The sequence below is a fragment of the Microtus oregoni genome, unplaced genomic scaffold (genome assembly GCF_018167655.1).
Source record: "Microtus oregoni isolate MIOR12 unplaced genomic scaffold, Mior012 000024F_ref0000369, whole genome shotgun sequence".
NCBI classification, from domain to species: Eukaryota; Metazoa; Chordata; class Mammalia; order Rodentia; family Cricetidae; genus Microtus; species Microtus oregoni.
In genome coordinates, this window is record NW_024543083.1 from 25783858 (window position 1) to 25801162 (window position 17305).

Consider the following 17305-nt stretch of genomic DNA (forward strand, 5'->3'; position numbering starts at 1 on the left):
TATAGTCATTTGTACCGGCTTTGGAAGAAGATTTCATTCGTCCCAGCTTTTAAACCATCAACTTTTTTGTGCTTGTTGGATTTGTTTGTTTGTCTTCTGAGACAGGGACTCACTGTGTAGCCCTGGCTGGCCTAGAACTCAACATGTAGGTCAGGCTGTCTTCCAATTCACTAAGAACTGCTTGCCTCAACTTCCCTAGTATTGGGATTAAAGGTACATGCCACCACACCCAAGTTAACTTTCAATATTAATTTCCTGTTGCTTCCCCCAAAGACTCCTCCAGATCTGGAAGTTTTCTTACAAAGGTAAAGCAACTTCCCCTATCTTTTCCAAGCGTCTGTCTGTCTGTTTGTTATTTTTTGGATGAGCATATACTACTTACGGCACTTCTACCTTCTCACATCCTGCTCAGGCTTCACAAGTCTGGAAAACCTTTACGTTTCTGCCTCCACGTTACTCTCTCACTCCCGTGCGTAGTTCAGCAATGTATTGCCTTCTGTCTCATCTTTGAACAGCCCAGCATCTCTAAGCCCAGACAGCTTAACTTAAAAAAATATATTCTTCCTTAAAAAAAAATCTCTCAAAATATTTAATATAAGAATATCCAAGAATATATTTACTACATTATTTTAAAATAATTAACAACGTAAAATAGATTTGAATACTCACTTTTGACATGGCATCTAATGTCCATAAATCTATTACATATGCTGTTTTGCTATGTATTTTAAAGGTTATAAATTACAGTGAGTGAACAATTGTGAATTATCACAAATGCAGATTATAGTTGGTACTATAAGACTGTTAAGAACGGTGGTGGCGCACGCCTTTAGTCCCAGCACTTGGGAGGCAGAGGCAGGCAGATCTCTGTGAGTTCGAGACCAGCCTGGTCTACAAGAGCTAGTTCCAGGATAGGCTCCAAAACCACAGAGAAACCCTGTCTCGAAAAACCAAAAAAAAAAAAAAAAAAGAAACTACCAAACCAGAATTTAGCGTCTTCAAACTATTTACAGATCTTAGCAATCCTATTTCATCTTTTCTCAAAGTTAACAACAAAACCCTGAATTGACTTTTCACTTAGACATCATCAAGTATTCCCTAATTAAATTGAATGACATTGACAAAAGTGGGCTGAATAGATAGAAAATAAATTACTACACCACACGGCACATTAAAAATTGAAACATATTAAATGTTTAAAAAGATGCAGCAGGTTTGAAAAGGTGACTATTTCCAAGCTAAAGAAAAACACAAGTATCATTAAAATGGGTATATTTAAGTATTTCTTATAAGCTTTTCATATCAAAAAATATCAGAAGTGATAAGAAATTAAGAAAAACATTTGCAAGGCATTACTTTCTAAATATTCACAGAGACAAAAAAGATTAATAAGACCATCTTATACACAAACCACTTCTAACTTAATAAGAAAAAAATCTACACCAACCCTTGTCTATATCCATTTGTGAGTAGACACACACACACACACACACACACACACACACTGCGGGTCCTTTCCGACGGCTATGCATTAATGGTAGAGATCTAACTCTTGCCTGCTTTAGGGTTTTCATTTATTTAATAAGGCTACAGAAACGTTGAGGAAATGAGCCGCCTGTTCTGAGTTGGATTAAACACAGATTTTCTTTGTAACTCGAACCTCTGGTAATTAGTGTGCGGTTGTTGACAGAAGGCAGAATTGTGCCGTCTCGGGTCCCCTAGATCTGCTAAAAGCTAAATTCCTTTCTGCTTGGAGTTGGATTCGCTGTTCTTCATCACTGTTGAGACCTCTGCACATGTCCGCGAGGAACAAGAGACCTATGTATGAACGGCCTGCTGCACCTGAGCCATGATGATCACACCCACAGGGGAAAATGCAATCCATGCTCTGATACCTTTACCTTCAGTTTTTGGTAGGTTGTAAAGTCCCATTGCTTCATATAGCAGAATAATAAAGGCATGATTGAGAATGCTCAAAAGAATACAAAACCATACACTCGTGTGAACAATACATATATATGAAAAGATAGTCAGCATATTGTATAAAAATGAATATAAACTGAAACAAATAGTGAGACAGTTTCATCTACCAAATGGCCAAAAATTTAATCAGGGAACACTGTCAATGCCTTATGGGAAAATCCAATTTCCCATGCTGTTGACAGGAGTTGAGAAATCTGTTTTCCGGGTCATCTTGACAGAGTAAATAAAAAACCTTAAATTTCATTGTCTTTGGCTCCAAGAATTTACTTGATAGTAATAGCAGGATTAAGAACAAAGATTTAGGAATGAATCTAGCAATTATAAAATAATTAAGTTGCTCTAATTAATTTATTTATATATCTAAGCTAACAATAAATATGTTATATATATTAAGTCTATAAAATACATGATATTTTAAATTATATGCATTTTAGAATGAGCAAATCAAGCTAATCGCATACGGAATATCTTAAATGTCATTTTTCACGAATAGAATATATTGTCACTAGCTGCTGTGCCCACCCTGTATAATAGATCTTTAGAACTTGTCCCTCCTGAGTGATATGTTCTTTTAATCATTTGGACATCTGCTCACTGCCTTCCCACATGTAACCTTACAGTGGTCAAAATTCAAACAACATGGCTGGCCAAGTGGAATGGGGAATCATCAGTAAATTACGATAAACCTTATCATGAAAACAGTTGGCTGTAGAGCCTCTAATCCCATGGAGGACCTTAGCTCAACAGGAAAACTTCAATTTTCTCTCTTGTTTCTGTTTAAAGACATCCTAGATCTATTTCATTCCTCTTAATCGCATGTGTGCATCTGTCTGTACACAGGTGCCAATGAAGGCCAGAAGAAGATGCCATTTCTTTGAGTTGGCATTCTAAGTGGTTATAAGCAACCTGGTGTAGGTGCTAGGGATTGAACTCACGTCCCTTGGAAGAATAATACACTTTAAACCATTGAGCTACCTCTCTAACCCATGCAATAACAGTGAATGAAATAGAGCCTGGGAGTTTGAAGGCGAGTGGGAGAGGGACATATAAGAGGGTTTGGGTGGAGGAAAGGAAAGGGAGAAATGTATAAAGGGGAAAATGTGTAAATACAGAACAGGGACTAATTAAAATATCTCATGTCTCTCTGCTGTCTAATGACCAGGTCAGGCTAAGCAAGCAAAATAGATTAATGGGGTGAATTTTAGAAGTCATAATGTTTTATTCTCAAATTCATTTGTGGTTCCACTTTTATCATGTCTGTCACATACAATCATTAACTTGGGTTATTCAGACATTATAAATAGTGGTTAATGCTTTCCAATTTCCTAGGGATTATCAGAAACCCTGCACTCCAAATAGGCTCCTCTGAACTGCTGAGCTCACCTACAAGCACAGTTTGTGCCCCGCCTTCTCCATGGTGGTGCTACAGACAGAGAAACCCAAGACATGATCCATTATAAGGAAATGGCTCAGGCTTGTTTTTGGAAGTAGCTGACATTTTGTTTAAGCATGTTCTAATGCCTTGGGCTTCTCCATCTGCTATATGTCAAAATTTTAAGATCTCGTTTTGAACTTTAGCATTGCATAGAAGCAATTCAAAACACTAGATTCCTCCGCCTTGATCACTTGGGTTTTGAGAAATTTAGTTTCAATGATTGTTCCTCAAAGCCATCACCTCCCAAATTTGCAGTGTTCAAACAGTAATCACCATTCTGTTTCTTTAACGGTCTAATATTAGTTATTTGTGGAAGTAAGCTTACTGGTCCTCATCTCGTGGTGTGTGTGTGTGTGTGTGTGTGTGTGTGTGTGTGTGTGTGTGTGTGTAAATATGGCTTGGTCTCAAGGGCATTTTCTTAAAATTAAAATCATACAAACCTAATGGTGGTTACAAAGAATAAGAAATCTACATACCTGGGGAAACACTACCAAAGTCCCCAAGTCCAGGCACCAAAACCAATGCTGCCCATTTTCTATTAGACTCTGCACTTGTGACGGTAGTTATACAGCTGCATAGAACTAATTAAAAGGAAATACCAGTTTTCAATAAGGATGCAATTTCCCCCTAAATCTTTGGATGACACAGAGTCTCAAGTCCAGCAGATACCATCACTTTCTTTATGGATTGTCACCCAAAATAAACAGAAAACTATCCTTCTTTATAGCAAACATCGATATAATTATACACGCCAAGACAAATATCTCAAGCCTTGCGGAGCTGAGGTATCTAAGCCTATACTCTATACCCCAGATGCACTTCTGGTTCTGGACCCTTGAGGTGACATTCATTGCTCATGTTCACCTTCATCTCTTCCACCCCCACCTTAACCTACTTCATTTCTCTTTCCTTTCCTAGAAAGAGGCTGAAATGTTACAGGGTGTGAGGTGATTCCTTCTCCGGCACTGCCCTCCCCTAGGAGATGTCAGCCTCACTCCCCTTTCCTTGCTAAATAGAGCTCTGAAAAGGACAGTCTCTGTTTGCGGGAACCTGGACGAGGCTTTGACGGTGCTCCTGACCTGTGCAATTTGATGGTAATGGGGATCTTCCCCTCCCGCCAAAAGGCTCTCTTTGGCACTATTTGTGGCTGGCTGCTCTATGACCATGAGTCTAGGGATCACGCCCCACTCTGGAAATTACAGTTTTGCTTCTTTTTTATTTTTGTTTAGGCCACAGTGGACAATCCCTCTAGGTTTCTTTTATTGGTCCTTCTACATCTTTGAATTAAATATTGGGGAACTAGAGGTTCTAGCTTTGGGGCCTCTTCTTTTTGCAGTCTGTTGGTTTTATGGCCAAAAGTTGAATTCTTTCCCTGGCTCTCTGCAGATGATGAATTCTATCTGAATTATAGATTTACAATCATTTATATGTGCATAAATATACATATTATATAGGAAAATATGGCTGCTCAGTAGGTTGCTCTATGTTACTATTCCATGAGGACCTCAACTTCAACATGTCTCTGAAATGGCTAATTTCATCACAAACAATATTCTGTAACTCCCAATTGACATTAAAACCGTAGTCCCAGGATCTCACACTAGAGAATATAGCCTTTTTATTATATATCATAAAATATAATAAATATAATATATATATATATGTTGCAACTTTTGCTTGATGACAGATTCTGATAACATAGCTCATGGTGGCTTCAAACATACAATTCTCCTGCTGCCTCTTTCTAAACATGCTGGTTTATAGGCACATGGCAACATAGTTAACATTTTGAGTGCCTTTCTAAATATTCTCCTTTTTCCCAGATCATGAAATATTGATCTTTTTGATTGAATGTGTCTCCTCTCCTACCTGAACAGCTAGAACTAACTAAGAAAGCAGGTATCCCTTCTTTATAACAATATCGAGTGACCCAGCCACTTCCCTATGTTCATCTCTTTAAAGATTCTACCCCCATTTTATCAGCACTGCAGCCTTGAGGCAGAAGCTTCCAGAACATGAACCATCAGGTGGACGAACCTCATTTGAAACAAAGCAGCCTCAGTGTCTACACTTTATTCATTCACGCAGCAGCAACTTCTTTCCCACATTCAGAATCTGTAAGAAGCACCAAGTTGAACCTCTCTCATGGAGAAGATGGTTCCCAATCTACACTGTTTTCAAAGTACTCTATAAAATATGCAAGTCTGAGCAGCATCCTTCTAATCAAAGCCCCTCCGAGTTGCTTTATCACCCAGAGCACAAAGTCCATATTCCACAAAGCAGCTCTTTCCATGTGCGGAGGCTACAGGTACCATCTCAGTTCTCACAGGTTAAGGGCACTAGATTACTTTTCTATTGCTGCAATAACTACTACAACCAAGGCAAGGGATAGAAGGGGTCTATTTGGGCTTATGGTTCCAGAAGGATAAATGTCTATTATGGCTGAGCCGAGGTGTGATAGCTGAAGCTGGAAGCTGAGAGCTCACATCTTGAACCACAAGTAGGAAGCAGAGAGAGAGAAACGGGCAATGGCCCATGGCTTTGAAACGTCAAAGCCTGCCCCGCGGTGACATACTTCATTCAACAAGCGTATGCTTCATAAACCTACCAACACTAACTAGGGACCACATGTTTAAATATTTGAGCTTCTGGGAAGCATTCTCATTCAAAACAGCACAGGAACCAAACAATTTGCTACTTTAGTAACAGCTCTTAGAGGTTCCCCATGCTGTCTGAATCCTGGTTTCTATTGTTGCAATAAAACAGCACGATCAAAAGTAACTTGGGGAAGAATGGGTTGCTTTTAACATACAGTTCCCCATCAGTCTATTACAGAAGGAAGTCAGTGGAGGAACTCACACAGGGCAGGGACCTGAAGGTGGGAGCTAATGCAGAAGCCATGGAGGGGTGCTGCTTATTGGCTTGTTCCTCATGACTTGCTCAGCTTGCTGTCTTACAGCACCCAGGATCACCAGTCCAGGGGTGGCACAAACCACAGTGAGTTGGGCCCTCTCACATCCATCACCGAGCAAATAAATGTACCACAGGCTTGCCCACGGGCCAATCTGGTGGAGGCATTTTTTCAATTGGGGCTTTCCCTCTTCCAAAATGACTCTAGCTGGTGTCAAATGCATATAACACTAGCCAGGACACATTTTCCTTCATTGTTTCGTCTGTCTTGGACGTTTAAACCTACTTTTGGATGCCATTTGCCCCATTCTTTATGAAATGGTCTCTCCTCTCCTGCTCTTGTCCTTCCCGGCCACCATCTATTCTGTGCTGACATTGGCTTCGCAGATTTTGTTGTCCCAACACTTACCGTATTAAAATCCTATTACATGTCTACATATCTATTTGTCTAACTAGGCTGGGAGCTTCTAGAGGTCAAGAACTACATCTTACTCACTTTTTCTTTCCAACACTCGGTACAACAGTCAGCATTTATTATTCATTGAGTGAAGATGTAGTCGCTAAATAAGAAATGGAATCAATAAGTCACATCTTGACTTAATTCAATTTGCAGTTTCTGTGTGACTCAAAATAATAATATTTAAAGTCAAGGTAACAGTCATCAGGCATTCTTAATTGCTCCTTTTGCAAGTGTATATGCATTTGCATCTCTTTCAATATGCATTCAAATGCTTATTACATTTATTTTATGTACAGCCTACTCATTACAGCAAAACCATCTCAAGTCAACCAAAGCATTTAAGAAAATCACAGTATAGTAAAACCAGCTCATCCAGACTCGTCACCAAATAATGTAGAAGATTTTCACATAGAATATTGCATGTCTGTGATATTAATAAACGGAATTACTATGCCTTGCCTTGAGAAGATTATTCTTTAAATAGCACACAAAAAAGTAGCTAGTTGCTCTTCAAACACTTGACTACACTCAAAATGACAAATAAACCGAGCTTCTATGACGCTAACATTTATTTTTTCTATTTCAGTGATAATTATACCCATAAACCTGATTCAGCATTCACTACCACTGAATTCATTAATTAAAACAATTTCACTACGACCACTGGGATTTCTCAAGGATATCAAAAACACATTCAAAAATCAAAATAGCATACATCATCAGTTTTAATATGTGCTTAGTGTGCTTTGCTTTGATTTTTAACTCTGCCACCACAAGAAGGCTCCGAATTTAAAGACAAGGAGTTTATCTCCTACACGATTTCTTTTTAACGAAACCATGTAGAATATAAAATGAGTTTAACAGAAATAATAACTCACAATACAGTTTCCTGAAAATCTCTTTTGGATGGAAATATATAAACCTATGCAAATATTTAAGTAAGAGCGATTATAATATGTCTTTATAATCCCGTGTATGTGTGTCTGTGTGTGTTGTGTGTGTCAGTGTGGGTGTTGGAGATCCACCTGCCTCTGCCTCTCCAGTACTGGGCTTAAAGGTGTATGCCACCTAAATCTTACTTGAGTCATTACTTCTCTTCCCAAGAGTGACTTAAACCCTCCCATGCAGCGAGAACATTCATTCTAAAATGAAAATGATAGCTTTTGGCCAGAGCTTGGCAAGTTGCAGTTGAAATTATAAATGCAGACACACCCAGAATATTCAATTATTTCATGCACTGGAAACAATTGGAGTCTATCTGGCAAAGCAGCACCCTAACTCTGAGCTTGATTTAATGAGCACCCAGCATACTCTGTTATCTGTTTGTGACATTCGAGAGCCCTGACATAAAACGGAAAATAGAATTTGCAATGGTAGAGCCTGCCAGCACTGACCACTACACTGCAGATCAGAACCCCTAATGGAATTTTCATTCAAGCTATAGCTTCGTATGTGTAACAGGATTTCACACAATTAAAATAACACGGAAAATAGCGTTTATTTCATACAGCAAGAGAATTCCATCTCAGTTCTCCCAAGCAATTTCCTCTCCAAAGGATGTGGGTGAGAAAAGATGGAGGAATGGAATCAGTCTAGTGAAGCAAACCTGCATCTGCCTTAGAATTACCTTCAGAAAATCCCAATACTATTCCCTGCGTGCCAAGAGCATCCCAGTCACTCACGGCATCACAGGTTGGTGACATCACAGCCTCCTGCAAGGCCACTAGTAGTTTCTCCCAAACTCTTCTAGAACAAAATTGGCCCAAAATAGTAATTTAAATTGCAAAGCAGCTCAAATTCTCTACTGAGAGATGATATAAACAGTATCATAATAATGGCAAATTAAATCGGTTTAAGCGACATACCTATTTTTCAACTTATAGTACAGTAACTCAACTTTTAGACGTTCTCTTTCCATACAGGAAGTTGACTTTTAAAATTCCCATTTCAAAGGACAAGTAAAACTGGTTCCCCGAAATGTATTTTTTAGCTGTGCAAAGCAAGTATCTTCCACCTAACAAAGACCCTACTTTAAAGTTACGCTCTCATTGCCAGTCCAATTAGCCCTTAATACTTTGGTATCACACACAATTAGTGTGGCTTTAGCGGGGTCCTGCGATGGGTGCATTGCTAAGACGCCAGGTGAGAGATGGAGTCTTGTGGGAATGATTTATTTTATTGTGTGAACCAGAGAGCATCAGTTAAATGGTCTTTTAATTGACTGGCTGTCTAAGGAACATGCCTTTGAGGGAAACACTACTTTTGAAATTTCCTTTGGCCAGGAGGGGAAGGAGCAGGCTGAAGCCTTTGAAGTCTATAGCCATCTGACTAATTATCAGCGCCATTCAATGCACGTTCATTTAATTACAGTAAATTGAAAAGGATGTGGGGTTCTGAAAGAAAATAAGAAAGTCAGTAAATGGTGACAGAAATTACAGACTCTGCGAATCATCAGAGAAGACCCCAAATCTTGTCTTTCCTCTTCTTACAAGACCCTATACATACCTGACTATGGCCTAAAGCGGGAGAGGTAGGGAGAGGTGGATTGGAAGCAGGAATGACAGGGAGGAGCATTTACTGTGAACCGAAGCTAGGCAGATACTTGATACTGCTCATTTGGTTTAATTCTCATCATCACTCAAGGATATGACTTTCCATCTTTGTAAATAAAAACAACATCACACACTCACTTATAGCCAAGTTCTGACCGTAATACAAATCCAACATTTAAGCCCAACATTGTCTTATCCCAATGAGCTATGCATGGCTTGCTGTTACTTCAGCTTTACCCAGGTAGACACCATAACACAAAAAGATTAAGTGACTTACCCTAGGTCCCAGAACTGGGAGACCCAGGGGCCAATAAGAAACCTTCCGGGAGGACTCTCTAGGCCTTGAGTCATGGTGACGCAGAAAGTAAGGCCACCTCCTCCTAGGCAGTCTGACAGTGAGCACCATCCTTTGGTTAAACTTCAATTAAACATCACCCCCGCCCCCAGAAACACTAAGAAATCGACAGGACAAGAAAGAGTGAGATTAGCGCCCCCCCCCCCCCCGCAACAAACGGCTGGCAGTTTAGCTGACCAAGTAGCAGGCATGGTATAAAGTGCTGGCAGGACCAGCGACGCAGACAACAGTGGTCAAGGATGGGGGGCAGATGTGAAGAGGATCGGAACCCTGAGAGCTGAGGTCTTCACTCAGGCAGCGTCTGCCACACTGCACTGTTAACCAGTTAAGATGAAATGCAAGTCTGCTGCTAACACTGGGAAGGGATGTACATGAGAACATTTTTAAGCCAAAAAGATGGATGTTTTGAAAACACCGCCAAGTCCTTTGTTCCTGACATTTAGATAGACATCCAGAATCAAGATTAGATTAGTGGGAATTAGGTCAGGGGTCTTTCAACCACACATCAGAGGGAGTAAAGAAGCCGAAAACGATCCAAAACCACGGGCAATTTTGCCTTTGATTCGGGTACCCATTGCGTTCATTTCGTAACCTTTCAAGGGCTTTCATGTTGGAGTGGCTGGTAATGGGGGTGGGTCACAGATCACCACCATCCAGTGTGTGCAGGTTTGCCAGGCAGCTGACATATAATAAGGATTGCTCCCACAGACCCCAGTTCTATCAAGAAAGGTCTTCTCCCATACCCCAAGCTTGGAATTCCACGGGAAGCATCATAGACTGATTTTTTTTTTCTCCCCTCCAAATTCTCTGGAACGGCAAATTCTCATGGCTGATGAAAAGTAAGTTTAGAAAAAGAAAAGAGAAAAAAACAACAACACATTCTCCCTTGCTCTGAATCTGTGATCTCTTCCAACAGCGAGCCTTGTGGCGCGGTCGTATGGTCGTTACTCACATGGGATGCTCCTGCCCTCTGAGGGGCATCAGCCTCGCAGTGCCTCCAGCACCTCTTAACGTGAACTGGCAGACTCTTTGCCAACAAATAAATGAAACCTGCTTCCCTTTAGTAACTTAACTTTTCTTTGGAGTTAGACTAGAATGACAGGCACTCAGCTTGGATAGCTGTACAAACATCTTTTCCGAGGGAAAAGCAGCCTCATTCACAGTCGTCCCATTGATGAAAATGGGCAGTGGGAACTCCCACGTTAAACTCAATGAAAACACAGCCATATCTTGGTCCCTTATGGTGTCATTATGACGAATTATTTTACTTAAGTCTTCCATGTTCTCCTCTTTATATTGTAAAATATCACACACACGCACACAATGCACGCATGCACACACACACACACACACACACACGCCTGTGCGTGCATGGGTGCATTAAGGACTTTGCCCGGTATCTAAAGCCAGTACAAGATGAATACAATTGGATAATGAATAACTGAGGAATCAATGAAATGTAAGTGGAAGATCAATACTCTGTCAAAGTTAGAGTAAATTAAAACACCAAAGGAGAGCAGAATTGAGATATTTTTTAATTTTTATGTTGGAAATATTCAACTAAAGGTAGTAGTGAAAGCAAAAATACGGTTCTGAGGATATTGTTTATAAGGGTATGAAGAGGACTTGTCTAGGGCAGGAGAGAGAGCCCTGTGATTATGATCATCATCTGCTCTTCCAGAGGATCCAGGTTTTGATCCCCAGCACCCACATAGAAACTCATGACCACCTGCCACTCCAGTTCTAGGGAATCCGACGATGCCTTCTGTCCTCTACAGGTTCCAGCACACATGTGGCTCACAGACATACACATATGCAAAGCATCCATACACATGAAATAAATAAAAAATTTTAGAAGACCTGTATATAATTACAAATTTTAATTCTTACCTTAAAGTAGCCAAGGAGGGGGGAAAACGCACATTTTTTTATATCAGGGCAAAAAAAAGTCTTCATCACCCTTATTTGATTTCACAACCCATCATTCTAAAGGCTGCTACATATCTCAGATAAATGCTCTTCCTTAGAAGTAAATGTAATCAGTTAATGACTTTTTGCTCCTTCTGAGTAATCACTGAAATTTCAGAACAAACAAATGAACCTGACATACTCTTATGGATGCACACATATGAAAGACACGAAATGGCCAGGTTTCATGCCAATAACCTCCACCAATTCCTTTCCTCTCGTGTCCTTCCTCCAAGGGACCTCATTGAGGATTCTCAGACCACCAAAATGTTGTTTAAAAAGCAATCACAACCAGATCTTGAGGAAAGAGTAAGCCCAAGTTGAAGTCACCACTGGTTAACTTAAAAAATATTGCTTTTGACACTTTCTTCTGTGCTCTTAGCTGACCTGTTTACCTTCAGCAAGTGCTGCCAAATGTCCAGAGCTCCACGGGAAGGTCTGGATGGCATTTCCTAACTGCCGTCGAGGGGGATGAAGGTACGGCTTTCCTTCACTTTCCTTCTTTCTGTGAGCAGGCCCTTCCCTTCTAGTTAATAAGAAATCTGCCATGATACATAGCTAAAAATAATAAAATTAATACACAATTAGCTAATATAAAATAAATTTGTGCCACAAAGATTTGGAGTGAAAAAGTAAGTCGAATCCATGTAAAACATTAAATAGAGAGACATGGATTATTTATGGTTCAGATAACAAGAATGAAATGTAATATCTGCATGCATTGTCTTTTATGTAATTTTTTGTTGTGTAATTATGAAAATAAAGAGGTCAAATGCAGTACCTGAGCATACACCTGTAGTTGCTCAAGAAGTCTCATGTGAAGTGCATGAAGCAATATTCATTTCAGATTATAAGTATTTAAGGTTAGTGACTTCTCTATCCGCTATGAAAACTGATGTAAACACAGATGGTACTGAGGTGAATGGACTGGCTGAGGGAAATGTGGGCTGCATGATTCTAACACTCATTTTGTGAGATAGAATCTTCCTTGTTTCCTATTGATGGTGTTGGAATAAAGCCGGATACCATGGAGGACTCATACTTCCAACAGGAAGATACCGAGCGGCTGTTGGTAATTTAGCTTCACTTTGGACTAACGCATTAGAGGATTCTACATAAAATAAATTGTTTCCAATGATTTAAATGAAACTTCTCCGCCCCATGAATAGCAAGGAAATGCCTAGGCAGCAGGAGGGAGCACCGAGTCACGCTATATCTCAGCTGACACTGAAAACTAAGCACAGATCTGCGCTCCTGTTATATACCAAAGCTGAGAAAGATGCTCAATAAATAATAAAGGTGAAACATTATTAATAAACAATCATCTTCCTTTTCACACATCCTGCAATTCGTCTGGTTTAATTTTCTCTTTGCTGTTTGATGTATAGGATAGACACTGCATTAATAACAGACTGAAGGAGAAGCACACGCCTAATATTAAAAGCTGGAGAGATTTCTTTTTTAATTGTCTCTGTGTTGGTGCCATTGTTCCAATTCTTCTTAGCAGTACTGTCTTACTAAAATATTAAGTTTTCTTTTCAATTTATTATTGCATACAGTTTTTTATATTATTACTCCACACCGGCAGTAGGACGTAAGTACTAGTAATTTATAATGACATTTTTTAGACCAGGCAAAGCTGCTGTTTAGACATCCTTAAATCCAATTTTTTGTATGTGGACTTAATTGCACAGTAATCCAGTTCCCAAAGACATCAAAGGCCACATTCCCACCCTTTACCAAGATTTCAATGGCTCTCATAAGCTAGGAAGTTTTTTTTTTTTTTTTGGTTTTTCGAGACAGGGTTTTTCTGTAGCTTTAGAGGTTGTCCTGGAACTAGCTCTTGTAGACCAGGCTGGCCTCGAACTCACAGAGATTCACCTACCTCTGCCTCCCGAGTGCTGGGATTAAAGGCGGGTGCCACCACCACTCAGCTATAAACTAGGAAGTTTAAAGCATGACCAAATTTGCTCTTCAATCAGTTCAGCCCTGGTAATAAACTACTCTGTGTGTCCACTCACCCATTCTAAGATCTTGCGACTTCTTTGAGATATCTTCAAGAGGAATCTGCTAGGACATCTTTGATTGCAAGCTCACTCCAGGGAAAACTTTTACCAACACGGTTTTCCTAGTTCACAAAAGCTAACAGGTGACATGATCCAATATAAGTTAGACTTAATCTTTTCTTTCCCCTGCTCCTGTACACAAGCTGTTTTTCCAAAAACCATATCTAACACACCATACAGAGTCTGCGCAAATTTAATAATTTGACATCAAATATTGATCCCACCGTACACCAGGGGACAGGTCCCCAAGCCGTTCACAAGAATTTCTTCGGCCCTACCACCTTAACACAAAAAGAAAAGACAAGAAAGAGAAAGCATGGAAGGAAACATGAATCACAGTCAACCGGAATACGGACGCATGAATCGCCAACATAGGAAAGTAAACAATAAAACTTACCGCTCTCACTGTCCGACTTGTTCTCATGTTCTGTGTCTGTCAGGGTGAGGGCTGAGTTGGACCGGCTTGACAGGCAGGAACTGCGGCCCGATTTGACCCCCCTGCCCCAAAGTCTCATGGCATGCTCTGGGGACATCACTGCTTCGTTTTCCGTGTCAGCATCTGACCCTGCACTGATGGAGTAACCTCTGTGAGGGAGCCCCATTTCTGCACAGAATGCCACTCCTCTTCGGGTTGCGGACTCACACACGCCTAACTGCCTTAGGGTAAAATTCTGTCCTAATTAGGGGGAAAGAGAGACAACAACTAGTAAGTATATGAGTCCCACGGTTTAGTTTCTTTTACTTTATTTTCTTTCAAAAAAGAAAACTTCCCTGAAAGAAACACTCGATTGTCCAGGCTTTCCCGCTCCCAGCACCAGGGGTTTGCACCAGCTTTGCGGACATAAGGTCAAGTGGATGCAACTACGGGGCGGCAGGAGGCCCAGCGGACTGGATGCGGACTTCCGCTCAGAGTGCTTTTGTCAACTTCACCCCGTAAGCACCTCCAGAGATGGATTCATGGCTCAACCACGAAAACCTAACACAGACCAAAAAACTGGTTTCTGATGGCAGAATTTGGCTTAGCCGACGGTGAAGCAACAGAAATGGCCATCTGTGCTAGCTTTGGTCCTAACTATGGGATCTTTTTTTCCACTTACACGTTACTTCTTTGGGGGAAAAAAGTTTACCTCAGGGTAATGAGCTACTGCTTAAGTAGAAACAGGAGCTGGTCATTTTAACTGTATCTTCTCGCTTTCACTCAAAAAGCAATATAAATGTCTCTCTCTCCTTTCCTCTCTCTCTCTCTCTCCCTATGTGTGTGTGGAGATGTGTGTGCATGCACGTGCACATGTGCATATGTGTATTGTGTGTGCATCCATATGTATGTGTGTGTACATCTTTATGTGTGTGCATGTCTGTGTAGGTATGGGCGTGTGCACCTCAACACTCAATAGTGTAACACCTTGAAAATTATCACCCCACATTGCATATTTCTTTTCCTAGATGTCTTGCTTTGAAGAAACACCTGGAAACATCTGGATTGACCAAAGTGAACCCGAGTTTTCCAAGTCCAGCGCACTCTACAAAGGAAGCGGGAGTTGATACGTTTTTAAAAATTAACGATACAATCAGGTTCCCTGAAAATAAATGGCTGTGAACTCCGCAAGCCTTCACTAATAAATTGAGCATAATAAAACTCATGGCACGGCAATCACTTAAAGCAAAAGTGTTTAAATTAGGTGGCACTTTAGAAAGACCTCGAGTATTAATGACTCGTCCCAACTTGTATTTGTTTTGGGGATCTCAGTGTTTTATTACTCTGTGGATAAGGACAATTTGAATCCTGCTTGATTCTAGAAGATCCAGAGAAGGCAAGGGCTCACCCAGTTTTATATCTTGCCTGTATGAGAAGGCCCCAGACGTAGGCACCTTCAGAATCAAATACATAAAAGGAAGAGTAAGAGAAAAAGACTGATTTAAACACAGCTTCTTTACCAAATCTTTTATGAATATTAAGTATTTATATGACTCATGGTCTTAATTTTCCCACTTCCATCTTATGGATTTACATGAATATTTTAGTGTTAATTTGCTGTTATGAGAAACCTACATTATATTTTTAAGAGAGGGTATTATAAATTATTTGTGATAAAATGGCATGTTGAATCTTCTAGGAAATAAATCAAACACAAGACACGATCTAGTAAATATTTGGTTGTAAAGATATTAGCCCCCTCCAGGCCCGGCACATTTAAACTAGTGTGGTTAATTGTTTTATTGCCGTGGTCATATCGGAAGTTGGAATCAGCTTTATCTCAGTCAGACTTCCAAATGGATTCTGACAATGACACTCATAAATAATGAACAACGCTGCCACAATTAGCTAGAAATCAAACTGTGCTTATCAGAGAGATGTGGATAAGCGCTGGAATCAAATCAGCATGGAAGGCAAAAAAAAAAAAAAAAAAAAAAGAAAAGAAAAAAGGAGGAGGAAAAAGGAAAGTTGCTTCTCCTAGCCAGGGTGAAGGAAGGCGAACTCATGGTGTGGGTTGTATCCGTAAAGAATTCATCCAGATTGTACCCACGAAAAGTCAGTAAAGCAAGGCTGATACCATGCGAAGTGGACATGGATGAGCTACAGAAGAGTTTCTTTACTGTTGTTTACTGGTCACTTTTAAAGTGGAGCGGGATCTCTATGCCGCCAGCTATACTGATTGTTCAAACTAGAATATGAAGTATTTTTTAGAGTTAGGGGGGAAAGTACACTATTGTAATTCTTTGGACATTCCAGAACAGAAAACAACAAACAACCAAACCAAACTCCCTACTTCCTGAACGATAACTTGGAACGTTTTCCAAGTTAAAGACTTCTCACCTTACTGCCGTCCTGATATCAAAATCTCCACAGAAAGAAAGCAGAAAGCCGCAGCCCTTAATTGCTCTCCGGGCAGATAAGCATAGCTCGCTGAGCAGCTAAATATCCCACATGCTGTCCTCACAAAGGAAGAAATACACACAACCCAAGGTCCAGAATTATTTGACCCTTTGCAGTCAGTAGCACACAAAAATTCCAATGTCTTTAGGACTTTAGTTCTGAAGTTTAAACTATAAAGCAAGCACAATAGCAGAAACCACTGTTAGAGTTCCTCCGCCGAATTGAAAAGCTTAGTTTTGTTTCCAGAACTTGACTTCAGATACATGAAGGTTAAAGCCACCCACAAGTTCTGCTGAGGTCTCTTTCCTACCATGTTTTATATCTATCAGAATGTTCATGACTTGACCTAGGTGGTGTTCTGGGCTGGTGATGGGCTCGGTGGAACAGTGCTCGCTTAACACGTGTGAGGTTTACATAGCAACGAAGGAGTGCGGGGGTGGGGGGCATGGCTTACGTAAATGTGAGGAAATCCCTTAAAATATATTGGTAGGCATGATAATCATAGTGACCTATAATTTAAAGATTCCGTTTCAAATCACCTGCAAATGGTCACCCCACCACCAAAGCTGGTGTGTATGTAAGTCATCCGCCATCACTGCTCTCAGGCTTAAAATTCTACTGCTATTGGTTCTTCTCTTTGGTTAGGCAGTCCTGAATTTTAGGATCGCTTGATTGAATGGGATTACCCTGGGGGAGAACTA

General features: G+C 40.3%; 1 protein-coding gene across 4 annotated transcripts in view; it reads right to left on the minus strand.

Annotated features, from left to right (window-relative positions):
* Positions 1 to 17305, minus strand: part of Tenm3 (teneurin transmembrane protein 3) — a 448945-nt gene that overhangs the window by 408434 nt on the left and 23206 nt on the right. Inside the window, exon 2 of one of the 4 annotated variants that reach the window (XM_041673597.1) lies at positions 14127 to 14405. The exons of the other annotated variants lie outside the window; for them this stretch is intronic. Within the exon in view, the coding sequence (XP_041529531.1) occupies positions 14127 to 14405 (279 nt within the window). The remainder of the gene's footprint in view (positions 1 to 14126; positions 14406 to 17305) is intronic. 4 annotated transcript variants of the gene reach the window in all.